General features: G+C 49.5%; 1 protein-coding gene across 1 annotated transcript in view; it reads right to left on the minus strand.

Annotated features, from left to right (window-relative positions):
• Positions 1 to 4,013: 4,013 nt before the first annotated feature.
• Positions 4,014 to 22,889, minus strand: part of MYO1E (myosin IE) — a 226,062-nt gene continuing 207,186 nt past the window's right edge. Inside the window, exons 27-28 of the mRNA XM_008268949.4 lie at positions 9,856 to 10,025; positions 4,014 to 5,046 (exon numbers count right to left, since the gene is read on the minus strand). Coding sequence (XP_008267171.2) covers positions 4,970 to 5,046; positions 9,856 to 10,025 — 247 coding nt within the window. The 3' untranslated portion in view covers positions 4,014 to 4,969. The remainder of the gene's footprint in view (positions 5,047 to 9,855; positions 10,026 to 22,889) is intronic.

Here is a 22,889-nt window from a genome sequence, read left to right on the forward strand (position 1 = left end):
TTGCCTGCTTCTGAGAGGCCAAGTTATTTCCCAGAGCTGCTTGAGCTCAGCTTCTCTCCAGGAAAGGGTGGATGGTGTAGGCATATGCCACAGACATTTATAGCTTCCTTATTACATATTTTACTTAGTTAAATATTAAGTGCCTGACTCAGGAAATTCTTCTGGGATGTCATAAAAAATAGACCTTTGAGATACTGCCATATGTGCCCTCCAACTTGAGTGTTGTAAACGTCAACCAAGTGGTAGAAGTGGAAGCTGTGTCATAAGAAGCCCGAAGGTAGAAGTGAGGTGATGTAAGCATAATATGGAAGAGCTCACACTCTGCAGGGGGTGTTTGGGTTTGATTGGGCTTAGCAGTTGTGTGACCCCATAAGCTTCATTTTCCGGACATGGAAAGATGGGGCTAAGAGTGCCTGTCCGCCTCAGAGGGTGTTATACCAAACAGAGTAAGCCAGGCTCTAGGACAGTGACTAGGACAAAGGAGATGCTTGAACACTAGCTGCCGTTATTTAAGGAGTGGGCTGATGGTCTTGGAATGAGAGGGACTCTGGGGATTGAAAGATATGTTTGAATCAGCTGCTGCCGATCAAAGGAGCTTATGCACATTTATAGCTGTGTGCCCTATTTGTGATTTTCCAAATTTTTATTTGTAGAGGTTTTGGAAGTTTAAGGGCTGATAACTAGACTGTCAAATTCCAAGAGGTCTTCAAAATTCATGGATAATGTATATAATGAAAAAGACCTATGGATTTCAAATATTTTTGCATGAAAATAAATTTGTCTTTTCATTTTATCCATGAACTCTTTGAAGTACCCTCATATTTGTTTAACTGGAGACAGTGATTAGAAGCATGGGCCTTGGGGTCGGATCAGGGTTCCAGTGATGGCTCTTGCACTTGAGGTGAGTTGGGAACCATACTGAGCCACTGTCCTATTCTGGTTGGAATGCGGGTGGGTGGGTACAGCACAATAGGAGGGACAGGCATCAAGACTAGCTGGAAAGAACAAAAGAAAGTTAGTAAATCCAGAGGGAAGTGCCATCAGCAAACTGTGGGAGAGAGGCAATGCAGAGGGAGAAGGGGCAATGTTTGGGATGACTCCCGTTCTTCTGACCACAAAAGGGGTGCTGGGAATGGAGAGTTCAGTTCTCCACCTGAGACCAACTGTGCATGCTCTGCTGCTAACTGCCATGCACTTCCGGCTCCAGGCCTGGTGCCCAGGAAATCCTAGCTGGGAGCCCCTCTGTAAAAATGGTGGCCACTAGAGGCAGAGCCACACTAACGCTGGCTGGCTGCGCTCAGGGAGATCTGGGAGGAGTCTGGGTCTCCAGCCATGCTCTGCAGCAGCCAGAGGAGCTTGTAGTCACGTAGAAGTGCATCCAGATTGTCTCACTTGCTCCTGTGGGCATCTCAGCCTGGAGGGCGCCAGGATTACAGGGAAGACGCTGTCTGCCCCTGGTGCTGTGGGCAAGCTGCCTGAACAGCTCTCTGTGCAGAATCTCAGCACCCCTTTGCAGCCGAGGCCATGTGACTGAGTTCTGGCCAGCAGAATGTGAGTGGACACGGAGTGTGTGCCTTCCAGAGCATGTCCTTTAAAATTAGTGAAACTACCCCTCCTCCTCTTTCTACCTTCTTGGGGCTGGCCTTGGTAAGGAGGAGTCGATGTGCTCAGGATGGACCTAGGCAACATGCTGGGACGTGAGTGGGTCGCACCTCTCTTGTTGCCTCACCCTTTTCCCTCTTCTCAAAACACCAGCAGAGATGGGCCTTTTACGTTTCCTGGAAGCCAGTCGCTCTCCCTGCTGTGCCGCCGTTCAGTAGTGCTTTTCCCCCTCTGAAAGTTCTCAAGTGTAGCCTTGGGGCCCTTGAACCCTGCTCAAGGAGTTCATGTCAGAACTGCTTTGACGATAACACTGGGACGCTACTTGTTTTTTTGCCCCCCTTTACGTTCATTCTCCTTGACGCGTATGGTAGAATCTTCCAGAGGCTACATGATGAGCAATGATGTCATTACTCTGGTGGCTGTGGAATGTGTATCTTTCTGTTTTGAAAAATTTATCAGTTTTGGTTTCAGGTGGCATATACCTGTAGCTATTAACTGACAACAGCTGAACTCCTGGGAACCCTCAAACTGAGTTGTGGTGAGGCTAGAGTTTGAGACTGCCGATCTACAACTGACGTTTGAACACCTTTGCACATTCGACCTTTGGTCAAGGGATCCCATTTTTATACTGCATTGGATTCTGCTATTCATGCATATTGTCTGTGCAGAAGCACACCCTTGATTTCAAACAGGATGACAAATTTCAGAAGGCAGGGGTGCTTGGCCTCTTGCTCCTCTCAGGCTAAGTGACTTTTGTACTCATTTCGTCTGTTTAATTGAATGGTGAGCAAAATAGCTAGATCCAAAGACTAGACAGAATCTAGGTTAATGCTTTGAAGTACCCGCTAGTTTAAAAGGCAGTTTTTTCCTCTGAAGAATTGTTAGGCAAAAAGGTTACATGTTATCTATCCTAGAGTTTTCTAGTAGTCCCCATACTAAACAGCTAAGAAATAAATTTAAGAATAAATGAAATGGGTAGACGTTTGGCCTAACGGGTCATTGAGATGACCGTCTCCTACCGGAGTGCCTGGGTTTGATACTCAGCTCTGCTGCTCTCTCCAGCTTCCTGCTAATGCAGACCCTAGTAGGCAGCACTGACGGCCCAAGTAATGGGTTCCTGCCACTATGTGGGAGACCTGGAATTGGTTTCCAGTTCCCAGCTTTGGCCTCAGCCCTGTCCAGCCAGCCCCGACTATTTGCTGGCATTTGAGGAGTGAACCAGGGCTTGGGAGCTTCGTCTTTCAAATTAAAACAAACAAACAAAAAACCACTTTATCAAACTTTGCAAGGTATAGTTCCAGAATTTCAGCATTACTGACTCTGGGTCATCTCCAAGCAACATTTGTTGAGTACTCCTTGGGGCTGGCACAGGGTGAGGTACTTGGATGCTGGTGCTAAGGATGTGGTCTGAGCGCCCAGTGCACAAAAGGTCTCTGTGCTACTTATGGGGGCGTTTTTAACTTAGCTCCTGTTTTGTTACCTGGAGCCTAGGGGTTCTTAGTCATACACAAATTTAAAATGTCAGAAAAACAAAAGATCAGCCATGTCAGCCAGGAGTTTAGGAGGACGAGAGAATGATCTTGGCATCAGTGCCCCGTGGGAAAGCAGCCTGTGTGCCACAGGCCGTGGGGGAGTCCCAGATGTGCCGTGCTCCCAGTTCTTGTCGGTCTCTCTTGCTGCACTTTCAGGGAGTCCACGAATGTAAACGTGCTTCTGTAAAATGCACACAGACTTCAGTGTCAAGGAGAACTCTTCTTAGCTTGTCACATTATGGCTTTATTATTGTGACGTGTGCTCCCTGTTGTTGAAGTAAAACTGGAGAGTTAAGCGGCTTATCTTTGTTCCGAATCCTGATGTACTTTTTTCCCTTTTCTGTTCCCCCTGATAATTGTTCCCTGTGGACTTAGGGATCCTGAAATGACAAAAAGGTATATGCTGGTCCAACTCCCATTTCCCAAAGCGGAAGGATGGCTTTGGCAACCAGGAGGAGAGCCAGAGACACCCTGGCCACCTCTGACAACCTTCCTGTTCTTGATAGACATGTTATGGTTTCCAGACACTGTGTATGTATGTTAGGCTGCCCTAACAATGTACCACAAACAACCCTAGTGTTCTGTACCGTGTCTCTGAGGTTAGCAGTCTGAGATGGAGGGGTCGGCAGGGTTGGTTCCTCCCGAGAACTCCTCCTCGGCTTCTCGACGGCGTCTTCTCCCTGTCCCTTTCAGTGGTCTTCCCTCCTTCTCTGCCCAAATTTCTCCTTCTCATCAGCATAGCGGGTATGGGGGATAGAGACCCATTCCTATGACTGCATTTCATGTTACCTCAGTAAAGATGGGCATATTCTGAGGTATTCTACCATCTTTCTAGGGGAGGGACACAATTCAACTGAAAACAAAGGTCAGGAATGGACGCGTGGTTCACCGATTCCTTTATTTACTTAGGAGGTAGGGGAAGGGATACAGAAGGAGGCAGAGGAAAATCACCTACAGGTCACGGTTGAGAAGGGTTCGCAGGGCCAGGCTAGAAGCAGTGACACTGTTTCTGGAGCTGATGAGGAGCTGGGCACATTTGTAAGTACCTGCGACTTCTGTAATAAAAGCTACCTTACGATAGGTTTGGTGGGTACTACTTAGTACATTCATACATGTTTCCACCATCTTGAGATTTTATATATACAGTATATGATCTGTTTTTATAAATGTACAGCTTGAAATAGAGCAATCCTCCTTGTAATACATACAGCATTAAACAAAACCAGCATGGGCCAGCCACATTCCAATCGAAGGCTCGGCCCTATCCCCTCCCTGCCCGGCCGCCCGATGGTCCTAGCAAAATGTAAACCAGCATCCCTCTGCCCCTGTGGGCTTAGGCCAGCCTGCCCTCGTCCTCTGCACGGGAAGAGCCTGCTCACAGAGGCCTGCAGAGGGTGTGTCCTCCCTGAGGGGAGGGGGCAGAGAGGACCGTGGGTCAGTGTGGAAAAACAGGAACGAACGAAATGTGCTCTTCAACTAAAGGCACTTGTCAGCCGCCAGCTACGGCCATTCCGTTGCGCTGGTGAGCGGCAAGGGTGCTGTTTTGATGGAAGCCTCAGTTGCCTCTCACCAGGATTAAATACAATAAATAAATCTTAGTGGGCGGTGGTTTTGCCCTCCTGGGTTCCTACCAATAGGCTTCCTTTTAGGATCATTTGTACAGTGACAGCCCCTGTCCCCAGCCCAGCCTTTTTGGTGCCCTGCATGAGGAAGGTGCCAGAATAGCTTCAGGCCTTGGAGAAGCAGTTGCTCACTGCGGATCAGCGAGGCAGCCCCAGCGTCCCTCCCCTGTGCCTGGAGCTCCTCCACCCCATGCGTCACAGTCTTCGGATGCCTCAGATCTTGGTTACGTAGTTGTTGGGGAACAGGCCCTGTTTGCCCCGCAGTCGACCCGTCCACCAGCCCGAAGGATCTGCAAGGAGACAGAAGGAAGAGGTAAAGGCAGTTCTGGCCTGGGCACACCCATTGCTCCCAAGCGATTGGCCCCATGCATGCTCTTCTCCCTTTTTGGCTTCCTTTTAAGAGAAAAAGTTTGTTGTAAAAAGTAACCCCTCCTCCCAGCAGACAGAGATGTGACATGTATGTCCCCTTTCAAGAAAGGGCCTGCAGCCCAGCTTGGAGGAGATACCTCCAGCTGTCACCCCCCCCCTTAGGATCCGCTGAGCATCTGAGCTGAGTCCAGCCTTGGGCAACAGCTGGCCAAGGGTCTTGCCCAACCTGCTCTGGGGCACCTGGGCTGGCACACTTTAGCTGGACATTTCCCCAGTCCTGCTTCCTCCCCGCTCCTTTCCCAGGGGTCACCCCCTAACACACCCTGTACATGGTATAGCTCCATCTCAGAAGCTACTTCCGGAGAAGCAAGACTGCAGCCCAGCCTCAGAACCCCTACTTTCTACCCTGTTCCAGTCCTTAGACCACAAATAAGGATTTGCTGCACGCTGTTAAGCAGTGCACTGTCTACCCACATTTGCAGCTACAGCCGACAGCCTTGTCTAGCTCTAGTACGGGGGGGGGGGGGGGACATCAAGAAGTTTGTAGAAAAACAGAATGAAAAGGATTTTGATGCAAACAATTTTGAAATTTTGCACAGATTTTTCAGAATACATATTTTCCACTTGCATTCTGAAGACCCCACATACATTTGAGAAATATTTCATGCATATACAAACATTTAGAGAAATTGCCTTCTGTATATAAATGATAGCATGTCCTATATCCTGTATTGTTTTAAACTTCATTCTTTAAAAGAAAAAATCTTTTTGAGATGCAGAGAAATGCCACCCATTGGTTCACTCCTCAGATGTCCACAGTGATCAGAGCTGGGCATGGCCAAAGCTGGGAGGCAGGAACTCAGTCCAGGTCTCCCCTGTGAGTGGCAGGAACCCAATTACCTGTCATGACTACTGCCTCTCAGAGTGCGCCACTGGCCAGAGGTGAAGTCAGGAGCTGGAGCTGTCAGACTAGGCACTTGGACATGAGACACAGGTATCTTTACCAGTGTCTTCACTGCTAGGCTAACTACCTGCCCACTCTGTATTTTTAGCATCTTTAAGGATATACAGTAAACAACATTTCATATCAATATTCAAGAAGCTTTCATGGGGCCAGCACTGTGGTGTAGCAGGTTAACCCGCCACCTGTGGCACCAACATCCCATATAGGCACCAGTTAGAGTCCCCGCTGCTCTACTTCTGATCCAGCTCCCTGCTGATGGCCTGGGAAGGCAGTGGAAGATGACCCAAGTGGGAGACCCGGAAGAAGCTCCTGGCTTCTGATCAGCCCAGCTCTGGCTGTTGCAGCCATTTAGGGAGTGAACTACCAGATGCAAAACCTTTCTCTCCTTCTCTGTAACTCTGCCTCTCAAATAAATCTTTTTTTTTTTTAAAAAAACTTCCATGTTCTAAGTCGTATATATAACTTCCATATTTTTCTATTTGTTTGCCTTTATACTGTTGGCTAGGGGTTCTTAGCAAATTTGCCATATGAATTGCAAATACTACTACCCCCCATTTAATAACTGTTTATGATGTTTGAATATTTAAGTAGTCGAGTCAATAGAGCTAAGATTTTATAGCTTCTAGGTTTTGTAACATTTTTGGTAATTTTTTTCTCACACTAGTATTATTGAAAAAGAACTCTTCCCATACTCAATTCTAGGACTTTATATATTTAAATATTTACCTATTTTGAATTTATCTTGGTATAGGGAGTGAAGAATGAATCCAAAGTAAATTGTTTTGACATGGGGATTAAGAAATCTAATAAGGGGCTGGCATTGTGGCTGCTGCTTAATCTGAAAGTCAGAGTTATAGAGACACAGAAATCTTCGATCCGCTGGCTTACTCCCCAAATGGCCACAACAATTGGGCTGGGTCAGGCGGAAGCTAGAAGCTTCCTCCAGGTCTCTCACATGGGTGACAGGGGCCCAACCAAGCACTTGGGCCATCTTCCACTGCTCTCCCAGGTGCTTTAGCAGGAAGCTGGATTGGAAGTGGAGCATCCAGGGGTTGAACTGAAACCCATGTGGGATGCTGGTGTCTTAACCTTTTACGCCCCAATGCTGGCCCATTTCTTTTATTTTTAACTCAATTATTTTGTCTGTCAGGTAGAAATCTTTTCAAGATGGAAAGTCATTGTCCTTCCCTCTGGTTAAAATGCTATATTTCTTACCTGCTCAATGTCTATGTATGTGTGGGTCTACCTCTGGATTCTCTGCTAGCCTAGTTATCTCTGTGTCTCAGGCATCCATGCCCCAACTAGTCAATTTACAGTGATAACTGATAGCGCATTTTGGTCACTTCTAGGACTCTGCCTCATACAAATACGTAACTGTTTCAATTATACTCTGCTACATACTATTTCTAGAAACATTTGAAAATATTGAGCAATGAAAAGCAATATTTGGAAATCTAACGAGATCACAACTTTTTCTGTTATCTATACACACACATACATGTGTGTACACATATACATATAGCTAAATATGGTGTATGTTTCTACAAAATTGAGAGTAGCGTCCAGCGTCTATAACCTAACTGTTCCCTTTTTGTCACAAACGTTTTCCATGCCGATGCATCGATGCCGGTTGATTATCCTGAATAAAGTTTTGCCACTTTGTCTCAAGCTTCACTGAATGCGTACTTGCAGGCTTACTCACGCAGTCCCCTTTTACTGGGTATTAGCATTTCTGCTGAACAAAGCTGGTGATAAAAGTTCTGTGTTTACAGAGAGCTTATTTCAACATTTATTTTTACTCCCGACACCTGTGAAGAAGGATATTAAAGCCTGCGGGAAGTTGTAAAATAATTCTCAGAGGCTACTTCAAACCAGGGACCTAGCGCGCTCAGCGGGAGCTCACGCGGTGACAGCCGGGGGACGCACAGTTCCCGAGCCTCTCCTTGGCCCCCGCCTCCTGAAAGCTAAAGGTGCCATGTGAACCTTCTCTCCTCAGGGAGCCTGCCCTGGGCACACACCTCGATGGCTCCCCGCTGTCTTCCCAAGTCCTAAGCCTGGTCAGGGCTGTATCACCCGGCCATTTCTAGTGTCCTCCCCCTCATGACAGATCATGTAGATCCGTGCCAGGGTCAAGGCTTAGCTTGTTTCCTAAAATCACCTGCTCTTCCTTTCCATAGCCTGTCTCTCAGAGCACTGTCCTAACCCTTCACCACAAGTGGCGGCGGCGCTTTTCCTAACATCCTAGGTTAGGAGTCACCTTTGCTTTTCTTGTGTCCATAAGCCCTTATGATATCCATAATATACTTTATCTACCAAGTTAATAAAGCACTCGGCCAAGCCCACAGACCAAGTGTACAATGGATATTATATTGCTTCCCTGGCTTCCATTCATCTACTTTTGTTTGTGTATTTGAGAGACAGAGATGGAGGGGTGGGGATCAATCTCCCATCCACGGGTTCACTCCCCCAATGTCCACAACAGTTGAGGCTGGGCCAGGCTGAAGTCAAACGCCAGGGATCTAACTACTTGAGTCATCACCTGCCGCCTCTCTGGCTGCACGTGAGCAGGAAGCTGCAACTGACAGTAGAGCTGGACTTGAACCCAGACATTCAATATGAGATGGGGGCATCCCAAGGGGCGTCTTAACCGCCAGGCCACATGCTCGGCCCCTCCATCTACTTTCATTCGAGGAAGCCATGAGATTTGGGTGGGATAGATCTCACCCATTTTATAGGCAGCCTCACCCATACAGGGCACGGCCTTTGCCTTGCTGTGGAGGCGGTTCAGGGATGGGCATGCAGCTAATTTGATCCAATTAGAGTAAAACTTAGGACTTTTGTACTATGGCTAAAAAAAAGAAGTTTCGGAGTAAAGGCAAATTTTAAACATGGTTTGATGTGTTGCTCTAGAATTGCTATTGCCATTTTGTTACCATGAAGAAACATGCCCAAGAAGGGGCACCTGTAAAGAAGGAAGCAGAACTGAAAGCAGCATAAAAAAAGCAGTGGGGGCTGGCTCTACAGCCTGCAGGTAAAGCCACCTCCTGTGATGCCAGCATCCCCTGTGGCGGTTCAGGGATGGGCATGCAGCTAATTTGATCCAATTAGAGTAAAACTTAGGACTTTTGTACTATGGCTAAAAAAAAGAAGTTTCGGAGTAAAGGCAAATTTTAAACATGGTTTGATGTGTTGCTCTAGAATTGCTATTGCCATTTTGTTACCATGAAGAAACATGCCCAAGAAGGGGCACCTGTAAAGAAGGAAGCAGAACTGAAAGCAGCATAAAAAAAGCAGTGGGGGCTGGCTCTACAGCCTGCAGGTAAAGCCACCTCCTGTGATGCCAGCATCCCCTGTGGCGCCGTTTCACGTCCTGGCTGCTCTGCTTCTGGTCTAGCTCCCTGCTAATGCACCTGGGAAAGCAGCAGAGGATGGCCCAAGTGCTTGAGCCACGCCACCCAGGTCAGAGACCCAGAAGAAGCTCCTGGTTTTGGCCTCGCCCAGCCCTAGCCATTACAGCCATTTGGAGAGTGAACCAGACATGGACGACCTTTCTGTCTCTCCCTCTCTCACTCTTTCAAATAAATACATCTTTAAAAAAAATAAAAATGAAGTGAGGTCTAAATCAAAGGAACCCCTGATGCTTGATCTGCCTTTATATGCATTATCCTCACTTAGAAGAGCTCAAAAATTCCTTTCTTATTTAGTGTTTGTAACAAAGTGCATGTTTTTGGGGAGGCAGTCACAGCCAGCCAGCCCCGCCACTTACCTTCTTTGATAATATCAATAATGTCATTGGCATTGAAGCTGAGTTCATCTGTGTCCTGAGCGTCATAGGCGTACAAAGCCTTGCACTGTGGCACCTGAGGCTTAGGCTTGGGCTGGGGCTTGGGTCTGCCCCCCGCTGGGGGAGGCCGACTGGTCGTCTGTCTCCGGACACTGTGGAGAAAACAGGCAGAAGAGGCATGAGAAGCCACAGGAGACGGCAGTACTGCACGATGGGTTGGAGCAGAGGGTGCTGGCACTGTCTCAAGTTCCAATCCACCCCCACCCTGAGAAGCTATTCGGTCCAGCACACACTCCCTAAGCTTTCTTCTAGAATTAAACAAGACCTTCCCCTTGACACGGTTGCTGTTAAAGAGCAACATTAGCTGCTGTGGTCATCATGCTTCCAGTATGGAAGGAAATGTGGGAAAGACACATTCACAAGCATATAAAGCACATGTCTACATTTAAATAATCAACAGCTACGTACAGACTCCCCCTTCCCCAGCCCTGGAAACAGAAGCCTGCAGCGCTCCCCCGTACCTCCCTTCGCTCCCAGAATCACCCAGTGCCCTCCCCGCACGGTGACTCCCCTGCTTGCCTTGATAGTTCTAGGCATGTATTACCGTTCCTAAGCCACATGGCCTTCCTATAAGAGGAATCACAGTCTACCACCTGCTCAGCATACTCGAGACATAAGCTGTTGAGACATTGCTTTATTCTATTCCAGAGCACGGGTACATCCCAAGCTAGTCACGTAGGCCGCTCGTGCTGGTCATGAGGGGTGGGTCCAGTTTTATTACAAACATTCCTGTGAAGATTCTTGTAGAGGAATGTCTCCAAAGTAGTTTTTCCACGTCAGCACTATTGTTATTTGGGCCTGAGTAATTCTTTGGTGTGTGTTTTTTGTGAGCACATGTCGCACACATGGGTGTGTGCGTGCATGAACACCTGCGCACTGCAGGGTGTTTAGCAACATCCCTGGCCTCTACCCGATGGATGCCAGGGACATGCCCCTCCCTTCATGATCAAAACTGTGTCCAGTGCTAGAAGCCTAAACCAAGCCTTGGAGGTTTAAATGTGTTCTTTCTACACATTGTGCTGCCTCAGGCACCATTCACGTATTGTCTCAAGGGCATGTAACAGCTGTTTCTGTTTCTTTTTTTTTTTTTTTTTTGACAGGCAGAGTGGACAGTGAGAGAGAGAGACAGAGAGAAAGGTCTTCCTTTGCCGTTGGTTCAACCTCCAATGGCCGCCGCGGCCGGCGCGCTGCGGCCGGCGCACCGCGCTGATCCGATGGCAGGAGCCAGGAGCCAGGTGCTTTTCCTGGTCTCCCATGGGGTGCAGGGCCCAAGCACCTGGGCCATCCTCCACTGCACTCCCTGGCCACAGCAGAGGGCTGGCCTGGAAGAGGGGCAACCGGGACAGAATCCGGCGCCCCAACCGGGACTAGAACCCGGTGTGCCGGCGCCGCTAGGCGGAGGATTAGCCTAGTGAGCCGCGGCGCCGGCAACAGCTGTTTCTATGAAGTGAGATCTTTAAACTTACTCTGAAGTATTAAATCCTTATTAAAAAGCAGTTAACAAACATGGAGAGAGAGACATAGAAAGCATTTCACTCTCACTTTGCTAAAGGACGAAGCAACATAAAGCTTATATTCATTTGCTTGAAAAAGAAACTTAAGGTTTCTTCCAAGTAGGGCTGGGCTTGTACTCAATGCAGTGGGACTCGGGGTTAGTTCTGGGCAGGTCTGTACAGGTAGGATGGACAGGGAGGGTCTTCCCTAGGTCCGAGTTCTGGAAAGTGCAGGCACAAGACAGTTTTGAGCTGTGCTCTCGGGGAGCCACAGCCCTCTGTCTTTGGCTGAGGGGTCCCGCGTGGGAGATGCTCATGAACGAGCTAGATCCAGAGGGGACTGGAGGTGGGTGGAGCCTGGCTAGTGGCAGGTAGAACTGTCCCCAGCAGGCCTGGAGCTCTCTTGAGAGTGGGCTGTGCCCCCCGCCATTCTCTGACCACTGAGGGAGGGCATCTACAGATCATCAGCATGTCTACTGGAAATCCCCAGGCCCTGCTGGAGAAGGGCTTGCTTCTCTGAGAGCTGGCCAGGCAAGCAGGCTTTTAATTAAGCACCCTGTGCACTGGGGATGTTTCAGTAATTGGTTATTAAGAGCCATTAGCCTGGATACCGAAGTCACCCGATTTCCCAGCAATGAGGAGTGGAAGGGAGTGTGTGTGTGTGTGTGGGGGGGGTGTCAGAATACCAGGGAGGGAGGGAGGGAGGGAGGAAGCCTGCAGCCTGGCAGCTTCAAGGAGCAGGATTCGGGTGCATGCGTAGGTACACAGATGTACTAATATTCCTAGATGGAAATCTGCCCTCTTGTCCAAAAAAACAAAATCCTACCATCAACAGTGCAAACTGATGAGGCCACTGGAGCCTAGGCATTCAGGTACAGCCCCTCCTGCTGGAGGTCCCCATGGCGGGGGTTGGGGAGAGGGCAACCCATGACTCCCCGAGTGTTACAGTGTCCACATGGTGGCCATACGGGGAGTCACTACCCCTGCCCTTCTGCCCCAACCTTGGACCAAGCTCTCCCTCATTCCCCTCCTCCATGTCTTCCCTGACACTTGCTTCCTTTCTAGGACCCCTGGCCACTGGCTTAGCTCAGCTTTTATCAGTTCATTGCCCCCCTCCTTGCCTCCCTTGAAAATCCTAACAGCTGCCCTCTGCTCTTGAGAAAAGGACCTAAATCCTTTACAGTAGCTGAAGTGTCCCTGCCACGTGTGGCCCCTACGTAGGTCCAGCCTCACCCTGCTGTAGGCCACGCTGATGTCTTCCTATCTTCGTGAGACTGTCGAGCCCTGGTTGGGGCAGCACCCCTTGTCCACACCCTCAGCTTACATCACGGGCACTGGTGATAGTGCATCACCCCAGACCCTGTGGGCTGCCGGCCGTCACCACTGCCATTCGGTGCTATGCTCTGGGAACTAGCCAGGGCCACGAGGCAAGGAAATCAAAGGCTTCCAGCTTGGAAAAGCAGTGGACATGCCTCTGCTAGCAGATGAGGTGGTCTCGCGTGCAGACAATACACTAAAAACTGTCGGAACCAATGAACAAGTTCAGCAGGGCTACAGCATACAAGATCAATATACAAAGATCAGCTATGTTTCCAAGTACTGGCAGTGAACAATCCAAAAATGCAATTCATAGAAGGGCTTCATTTAAAATATTTTTAAAAGTAAACTTAAGAAGTTTGAATCTATTCAGAAAAGACTAATCTATACTGACAAAAAGTAGATGAGTGGCTGCCTAGGGCGAGAGGCAAGGCAATGGGGATGGAATGACAGACAACGAGAAGGAGGTGTCTTTTCCGGGGTGATGAAAATATTCTAAAATTAGATTATGGTGATGGGCGCACAACTTTGAATATACAAGGTTTCAACCTATTTAAAGTGTACAGTTCATTTCACGGTGTGTAAATTCTATCTCAGTACGGCTGCTTTGAAGGAAAATATAAACAGCATGGGCTTCTGTGGGCTGGGCAGGGCACTGCTGAGACCCACAGTGGCCTCGCCAGCTTGTGTGCCAGGCGGCTGCTGGGACTGTCCCAGGTGCTGGGTCCAAGGGGAGGAGGATGGGGCTGGGAGGGTCGGGTGTGGTCACTGGTCTCAAGGTGTCAGAGGCAAACCCAGGCCAAAGTGAAAAGGTGGGAGGGGGGGAGACTGGCACCGTGGCGCAGGTTAATCCTCCGCCTGCAGTGCTGGCATCCCATATGGGCGCTGGTTCTAGTCCCGGCTACTCCTCTTCCAATCCAGTTCTCTGCTGTGGCCTGGGAAAGCAGTGGAAGATGGCCCAAGTGCTTGGGCCCCTGCACCCGTGTGGGAGACCTGGAAGAAGCTCCTAGCTCCTGGCTTTGGATCAGCGCAGCTCTGGCCATTGCGGCCATTTGGGGAGTGAACCAATGGAGGCAGGACCTTTCTCTCTCTCTTCCTCTCACTGTAACTCTACCTCTCAAATAAATAAAATCTTAAAAAAAAAAAAAAAAGTGAAAAGGGGGAATTCGGGTTCCCCGGGGTAGCCCCTGGCAGTGGCTGGCTTTGTTGTTCCAGGCCCTGGATGGGGCTCACCTGCAAGCAATGCCAGTCATCTGACCACTTACCCTTTGGCTGAGGGTCTCGGTGCTCAGCACCAAGGGGGCAGGGACCCAGAAGCTGAGGGCAGCCTTGGAGACTGAGTGCGGTGTGGTGGGGGGCCTGGGCCGGGGGTGGGGGATAGGGAACGGGCGTTTAGGCACCACTGGCATCCTCACCGTGTAGCTCTCCTGTGCCTAACAAGAGCTCCAAGTGCTCCAGCCGGGCCGCACCCTCCAGTAGTGAGCCCTGCTACCCCCGTGGGCCTTTCTCCCTTGGGAGGCTCCTGGGGGGCCCAGCCCATGGCCGCATAGAGCACAGACCAACCAGCTTTGCAGGACCTGCTCTGCACCTTCACACGCCCCCACAAACCACAAGAGACATGATCGCAGAGGATTCTGGGATTCCTGGCTGTTTCCATCATTGGCCAGCTCACCCGTGTATACACAACGCTCCCGGAGCTCCAGGCTCTTGGGTCTGGTCATCCTCCTCCCTGGCCTGTCCCTAGCCTCAGCTGACACCTCTGAGTCTAGCGCAGCCATCTAGACCCACTGCCATCACTACTTCCTCAGACCTGGGCAACCTCCCTGCCCTTGCCTCCTTCAGGGCAGGGAGCTATGTGGCTGACTCCCCGTCAGGACGTTGGGAGCCACCGGGCAGGGCCCAGGCCTGTCTGTGCTCGCTGTTCCTGGATGGAGGGCAGCCTGCAGGAGGCGACCACTGGCTGGGGGTGGAGGGGTTCTGGGCTGGGTTTGAGGCCCAGTTCTATCGTGGGCTTGCCTGTGTCCTGTCACCTCTTTAGAGACCAGTGTCTTCCTTTGTGAAACCTGAGAGGATTCAGGCAGTAGCCCAAGTCCGTTATCGAATTCTTTACGGAGAGCTCTCGAAGCTCTGTATGGTGAGAGGTACTGAGCGACATGCGAGCCTGAGCCCACAAAGCTGGCAGACTGACCACCCCGGATCCCTGGACGCCACCACCGTGGACAGCTGAACACCCAACAGCCATTTTCCCAGCCTCAGAAACCCAGACGCTCTCCTTTGCGTCACTAGGTGGCGACCCTGTGTAATTAATAACCAGTAGCGATGAAGACATTCAACGGCAGCCAGCAATTGATTAATGAGGTCATTCAAAAAGCACCAGGGGCCCTGGGCTCTGAGCCAAGGCGGTGGGACAAGGAGGCACTGCAGACCTCACACGGCGACCATGACCTTCACGCCCTCTGTGCCGGCCCTGCTCAGTCCCGTGCACTAGGGCTGTTAACACCTTCCGGAACGGTGAGTCGGCAAATTCATTCGGCCACGGTTATGAATTAAATCACACCAGCTCCCAATGGAATACATTAAACGCAAAGGCAATAAATGCTCACAGCTCCCGCACCCTCGTGGCTCTGCTTCTGTCTATGCCCTGAAGTTATAACGTGCACCGCCGACGTCTGGTGCAAATCCCACACGCTGGTGTGCGACCGCCCTCCTTTCCCCAACTCTGCAGTGGGTGGCAGTCACACTGGTCGCCTGAAATTGGCCAGGGCGACAGTAACTACAGACACTGGCAAACCTTACAATTTGGGCATTTTTATTCCCAGAGTACCCAAGCTATCCTCATGATAATCACTGTCTTTTCAAAAAAATGTCTCTGCCTGAGGTGGGCGTTTGCTCCAGAGGTTAAGACACCAGTTAAGATACCTGCGTCCCGCATCAGAGTGCCTGGGTTCAATATCTGGCTCCAGTTCCTGACCTGAGCTGTCTGCTAATGCAGACCCTGGGAGGCAAAAGTGCTGGCTCAAGTAACCGAGTTCCTGCCACCTGCACTGGGGACCGGGGTTGTTTACTGCTCTCTGCGTTTAGTGCCAGCCCAACTTTTGTCATTTCAGCATTTGGGGAGTGAACCTGCAGATGGGAGCCCTTCTCTCTGCCCTTTTTAAAAATTCCTTGTCTATATCTATAACTATACAGGACTTATTTTTGGCAATTCTGCTATTTTGTGATATATGCATTTCTAATAAACCTCACAAGATCAAAAATTATACAACAGTTTCAGGAGTTGACACTGTGGCTCAGTAAACTAAGCTGCTGCCTGCAACTCTGGCATCCCATATTGGAATGCTGGCTTGAGTCATGGCTGCTCTGCTTTTGATCCAGCTACCTGCTAATGTGACTAGGAAAAACAGCAGATGACCCTAGTTCTTGGACCCCTGTCACCCATGTGGGAGACCCAGATGGAGCTCTGGGCTCCTGGCTTTGGCATGAACCAACACCCACTGACATGGCCATTTTCAGAGTGAACCAGTGGATGGAAGATCTATCACTCTGCCTTTCAAATAAATTAATCTTTAAAGCAACACAATTATTTACTTGGAATAATGGAGAACACAATAAAAATTTCAGACTCGGGGGTTGGTATTATGGCACAGTGAGTTAAACCACAGTTTGCAATGCCAAGTTCAGCTCCCTGCTAATGCTCCTGGGAAAGCAGAAGATGGCCCAAGTGCTTGGGCCTCTGCCAACCCACATGGGAGACCTGGTTGGAGTTCCAGGCTCCTGGCTTTGGCTTGGCCCAGCCCTGACTGTTATGGCCATTTGGGGAGTAAACCAGTGGATGGAAGAGATCCCTGTCTCCTCCCTCCTGCCCCCCGTCACTCTTTCAAAGAAATAATATTTAAAAAACCAAAGAATTTCAGACTCAAAAATAGCAATTTTTTGTTGACATTTCAATAAAGATTCACTATCCATATATGTGCATGTTAATATGATTACAAAACTACACCACTGAGAAAATCCAGTGTTTGAGTACCCATAATTTTTACGCTGTGCAATTAGTTTTCCTATTTCTAGCTTTATTTTTAAACATTTATTTATTTGTTTGAAAGAGTTATAGAAAGAGGGGGAGAGATAGAAAAATCTTCCATCCTCTGGTTCAGTTCCTAGACGGCTACAACAGCCAGGACTGAGCCAAGTCGAATCCAGGAGCTTCTGTGGGTCTCCCATGTGGGTGGCAGGGGCCAAGTAGTCAGGCCATCTTCCATGGCTTTCCCAGGTGCATTAGCAGGAAGCTGTATCAGAAATGCAGTGGCTAAGACTCAAACTGGCACTGTAGTATGGAACGCTGGTGTTGCAGGTGGCAACTTAACCACTGTGCCACAACTCTGGCCCCTTATTATTTCTGGACCCATCATTTCAGGGTATTTTGTCCACACTGACCACCTTATTCTGTCTCTTACCCATGAATGTAGCAAACACATGAAGCTTGAGCTACAGCAACTTCTTGCAGCAAGTTCTTTATTCTGAGTAAGGCACATAAGCACATCACACCCAGCTCGCTCTGTGAAAACTTGCATTGCATGAGAAGTCCTCTATTAGTGACTGGGGAAGAAAGGGATGACTTTGCCCTAAGACCTTGATGCCAATCGGTGTCTGAGCCCTCAGGGAGTGCTGCCAAAGCTCAGAGGTGCCAAAAAGCCCATGAGCCAACAAAACCCCAAGTAACATCTCTATATGGAGGTCTAGTTAATTCCTTCTGCTCTGGTCATGGGCATCACTTTCCATGGCATGAGATGTCAGGATGACTGGAACAAAGATGTTCAGTTAGAAAGAGATTGTGGAATAGTGAGAAGGAGTTTGTAACTTTTATTCAAATTTTTCCAGGGGTCCACATGTGGCACAGCAGGTAAAGCTGCAGCCTGTAACGCTGGCATCCCATGTGGGTGCCAAGTCCTGCCTGTTTCCCCTCCAATCCCTGGTAGTGGCCTGGGAAAGGCCGCAAAGGATGGCCCAAGTGCTTGGGCCCCTGCTACCCATGTGGGAGACCCAGAAGAAGCTCCTGACTCCTGGCTTTGGCCTGGCCCAATCCCTCCTGCTGCAGCCATTTGGGGGAATGAACCAGTGGATGGAAGATCTAACTGTGCCTTTCAAATAAATAAAATCTTAAAAATAGGTTGGGGGGATCGGCACTGCGGCACAATGGGTTAACGTCCTAGCCTGAAGCGCCGGCATCCCATATGGGTGCCGGTTTGAGTCCTGGCTGCTCCTCTTCCCATCCAATTCTCTGCCGTGGCCTGGGAAAGCAGTGGAAGATGGCCCAAGTCTTTGGGCCCCTGCGCCCACGTGGGAGACCCAGAAGAAACTCCTGGCTCCGGATCGGCACAGCTCCGACTGGGGAATGAACCAGCAGATAGAAGACCTCTCTCTCTCTCTCTGCCTCTCCTCTCCCTGTGTAACTCTGACTTTCAAGTAAATAAATAAATAGGTCAAATGAAGCTCAGACATGTGGTGACTATTGCTACCATTACTGCACCATTCTCTGCTGTGCTGCTCTGTGCCCACGGAGAAGGCACAGATATCATGTCTGCATGTGTGCTGGGGACAAGGTGTCTCCCTGTCTACTTCTCTTTTGTCTTGGCTCTTTCTCCTCAGTGAAGCCCATACTGGGCTGAAGACCTTCGTGGAGCCCAGAGATTTTTAAGTTCTCGAGAATAAAGCCAGGCCTAGGACAGGCCACCGAAGCAGATGAACAGCAGTAATGAAACACATACAGAGGCCGGCGCTGTGGTGCAGCGGGTTAACGGCCTGGCCTGAAGCGCTGGCATCCCATACGGGCACCGGTTCGAGACCCAGCTGCTCCACTTCCGATCCAGCTCTCTGCTGTGGCCTGGGAAAGCAGTGGAAGATGGCCCAAGTCCTTGGGCCCCTGCACCCGCATGGGAGACCCGGAAGAGGCTCCTTGTGTGGATCTGGCTGTTGTGGCCATCAGGGGGAATGAACCAATGGATGGAAGACCTCTCTCTCTCTCTGCTTCTCCTTCTCTCTGTGTAATTCTGAATTTCAAATAAATAAATCTTTAAGAAAAAAAAACAAACAAAAGAATTTTCAAATCGTTTTGTGCTTTCATAGCAAACATGCAATAACCTTATTTAATCCTCAAGAAAACCCTAAGGAATGAGTTTTTACATTATGTTATTATTAACCCTCTTATACAGGGGAGGGCACAGAGGGATACCTTGACAAGCAGGAGGCAGCACAAGGCAGGCACCTGGCTCGGTAAACATGAATGAATGAAACACAAAAAGGAAGGAGCAAATGACCTGGGACCCACACCCCATTCTTGAGACTGCGAACTCCACGCTCTCCAGGTTTCCAAGCCACCTTTTGCGAACTTCTCTGCTGCTCCCACACCTCCTGGGTGGGTGCCCCGGTCCTCCCCACACCTCCTGGGTGGGTGCCCCGGTCCTCCCCACACCTCCTGGGTGGGTGCCCCGGTCCTCCCCACACCTCCTGGGTGGGTGCCCCGGTCCTCCCCACACCTCCTGGGTGGGTGCCCCGGTCCTCCCCACACCTCCTGGGTGGGTGCCCCGGTCCTCCCCACACCTCCTGGGTGGGTGCCCCGTCCTCCCCACACCTCCTGGGTGGGTGCCCCTGGTCCTCGCCAAAGAGACGAAGCAGCTTTCAAATATCACCTCTTTGTTCTGCAGATGTGAAATTTACGTCTTGGAATTCCAAGAAGGAAAATAATGGCATTTTATTTCATTGGCCTTTAAAAATATGCTCTGTTCCAAAAGGCTGAATCTATAAACATTACTGGAAATGTGGGAGTGGACGCCAGGAATTCCTAGGCTCCGTGTCTGCCCGGCCAGGATATGGCTGCTGCTCCTGTAGATTACGGGTTGAGAAATATTGCTATTGGACACTGGCTGGAAATTTTAAGCGCCTTGAAAATATGACTCCATTAGGAGAGTCTTGACAAGAGACTCTCGGGCAGCTTTACGTTTTTCTATCAACCCCTCCTTTGTGGCACGGCCAGGAGCCTTGCCATGAAACGCTTGCAGTATTTTTTCTGTTGGATTAATCTCTGGAGTATCCTGAAATTTCCTCAAGTTGTCCTTCCGTGAAGTGGACCAGAGGATTAAAAAAGGCAACAGACATTTCCAGTCTGGGTTTTAATGCTCCCACGAAGGGGCTGCAGGCAGATCAAGTACATTTCAATTCCAGATTGCCCCGGAGTGGCACAGGAGGAGGCATGAACTGATTAATCTGATTCTTGCCTGGCCTGTTCTTTCTTTGGGAATCAGAAAAGATCTTCAACTTGACTCAGGCTTTCCTTTTTTGATTTATAAATGTTGGGGTGTTTTGTTTGTTTGATGTGTTTATTTTCATCTACTTGAAATACTGAGCAACAGAGAGATCTTCTATCCATTGGTTTATACCCCAAATGCCCACAGGGTTTGGTTAGTCCAAAACCAAGAGCCTGGAATGCAATCTGGGTCTCTCACATGAGCAGCAGGGACCTAAGCACTTTAGCCATCATCTACCGCCTCCCAGGATGCACTAGCAGGAAGCCAGATCTTAAGTGGAGGAGCCAGGAATTGAACAGGCACTACAACGTGGGATGCACGCTTCCCAGGTAGCAGCTGAAGCCGCTGTCTACCATGCCTGCCCCTGGATCAGGCTTTTCAAAAGCAGCTAGCTAAGGATTCCCTCTGCACATCTCCTAGTGTTTCTTGGAGAATGATAATGATGATCTTACTAAGCTACCAAGAGCACAAACATTGCAATGCAAGGTGAAGAATCCAGCTGGAATGGTAATTAGCTTAGTGAAGGCTGCATGCTCTCTCCAAAAATAACCAATTGGTGAAGACTTTCCTGAATTAACTGGAGGTGCTAATTATACCACTTGATTTTATCTATTTTACATGATCCAAAAGAAATAATTGCTCAAGCTAATTATATCTGTAAAGAAAAAGTGCATTGAGGGATGGGAGGGAGATAGGGAAACTAAACCCAGGGTGTGAAAGCCCAAGGAGAAAGAAGGGACCATGGAAATCTTATTTTTTCTTTTTAGACTGATTCAAGTTCACTGCTTAGAACTATAGTGTATATAGGAATCTTGTCTGTGGAAAAGGTACAAACTTGAGATTCCAAAATTCCCCGCATGCTCCAGCAGCTTTCTGTGGAATACACACAATTCACATTTTCTTGGCAAAGGGGAGGAAATGTGAAGTAATCAGGAGGCTCCCAAAATGCCATCCAAAGGTCTCTGTCTATTTTATAAACTTTTAATCTTCACTTTAATAGCTTTTAGGATGTAAACACTAAGTAAGAGCTCAGTTCTTTGACCAGATAATTTTTTAATTAATTACATTTAATTGAAAGGCAGAGTGACAGAGAGATCTCACATGTTCAGGCTTACTCCCCAAATGCCTGCAACTGCCAGAGCTGGGCCAGGCTGAAGCTTGGCAGCTGGCTGTCAATCCGGGTCTCATGTGGATGGCAGGGACCCAAGTACTTGAGCCATCACCTCTCAGGATGTGCATTAGCAGGAAGCTGGATTTAGGAGTGGAGCTGGGACTCGAACCCAGGCACTCTGATATGGGATGCATGCATCTCAAGCAGCGGCTTAACTGTTATGCCAGGGGCTGGCGCTGTGGTGCAGCAGGTTAACGCCCTGGCCTGAAGCGCCGGCATCCCATATGGGCGCCAGTTCTACTCCCGGCTGTTCCACTTCCATCCAGCTCTCTGCTATGGCCTCAGAAAGCAGTGGAAGATGGCCCAAGTCCTTGGGCCCCTGCACCCACGTGGGAGACCCGGAAGAAGCTCCTGGCTCCCGGCTTCAGATTGGCGCAGCTCCAGCCGTTGCAACCAACTGGGGAGTGAACCATCGGATGGAAGGCTTCTCCCTCCCTCTCCCTCTCCCTCTCCCTCTCTGCCTCTCCTCTAACTCTGACTTTCAAATAAATAAATCTTTTTAAAAAAACTTGTTATGCCCAATGCCTGCCCCAAAGGCCTTCATTTCTTAAAGCACGTTGCACAGATTTGCTGACTGTCTGAAGAGGAGGCTGGCTAGGATTCCTGTACATGCTGGACTTGATGTGCCTGATTAACAATAGACAGGAAAATCTTAGTGCCTGCTAGATGGCAAACCTGTCCTCTCCTTTCAGCCTCCTACAGCCGGACTCCAAGATAGCATGGTGCAAATCCGAAGGCAGCAAAGGGAGTGAGATGACTCAAACAGGGAACCACACAGCTGCAGGCTGGAAGGGAGCAGCTTCGGTTAAGACACAATGTTCCTAAGTTGCCTGCTTTTGGCTGACAGATGCTCCTAGCTGGCTGATGTGCAAGTCTGTAACTTGCAAAGCGGGCTGGAACGATGGCTGTGCTTGCCAAGACCAAAGCGAGTAGGAAGCTAGCAGACAGAGCTAAGAGATTGGGTGCATTTTGTCGATTACTTTGAATCCTCCGCCTACCTTGGGACATCAAACTGGGACTGAGAAGAACTGTGTGGTTACCGCGATGCTGTTTGTACATCTGAATAATGTGGCTCTGGGTTACAGGGTGAAAATCCCACCAGCTTAACAGCACCCTTCCAGTCCACCTTTACAGGGACCTATCCCTGGCCTTGTCAAACAGGTACCTTTAGACCAGTGGCTTTCACAATGTGTTCCCGGCAGCAGCAGCCATCAGCCACACCCAGGAGTTTGGTAGAAACATACATTTTTAGGGGCCGGCACTGTGGTGCAGCAGGTTGAAGCCCTGACCTGAAGCGCCAGCATCCCATATGGGCGCCGGTTCAAGTCCCAGCTCCTCCTCTTCCAAACCAGCTCTCTGCTATGGCCTGGGGAAGCAGAAGATGGCCCAAGTGCTTCGGCCCCTGCACCTGCATGGGAGACCTGAAAGAAGCTCCTGGCTTCGGATTGGCGCAGCTCTGGCCATTGCAGCCATCTGGGGAGTGAACCAGCGGATGGAAGACCTGTCTCTACCTCCCTCCTTAACTCTGTCTTTGAAATAAAGAAAATAAATCTTAAAAAAAAAAATACATTTTTAAGGCCCAGACCTACTGAGTCAGAAATTCTGGAAGCGGGCCAGCAAGCATGCCACGTGACTGTGGTACACAGCGGAGTTGGAGAACTACTGCTTCTATGT

Source organism: Oryctolagus cuniculus, chromosome 12 (assembly GCF_964237555.1).
Source record: "Oryctolagus cuniculus chromosome 12, mOryCun1.1, whole genome shotgun sequence".
Lineage (NCBI taxonomy): Eukaryota > Metazoa > Chordata > Mammalia > Lagomorpha > Leporidae > Oryctolagus > Oryctolagus cuniculus.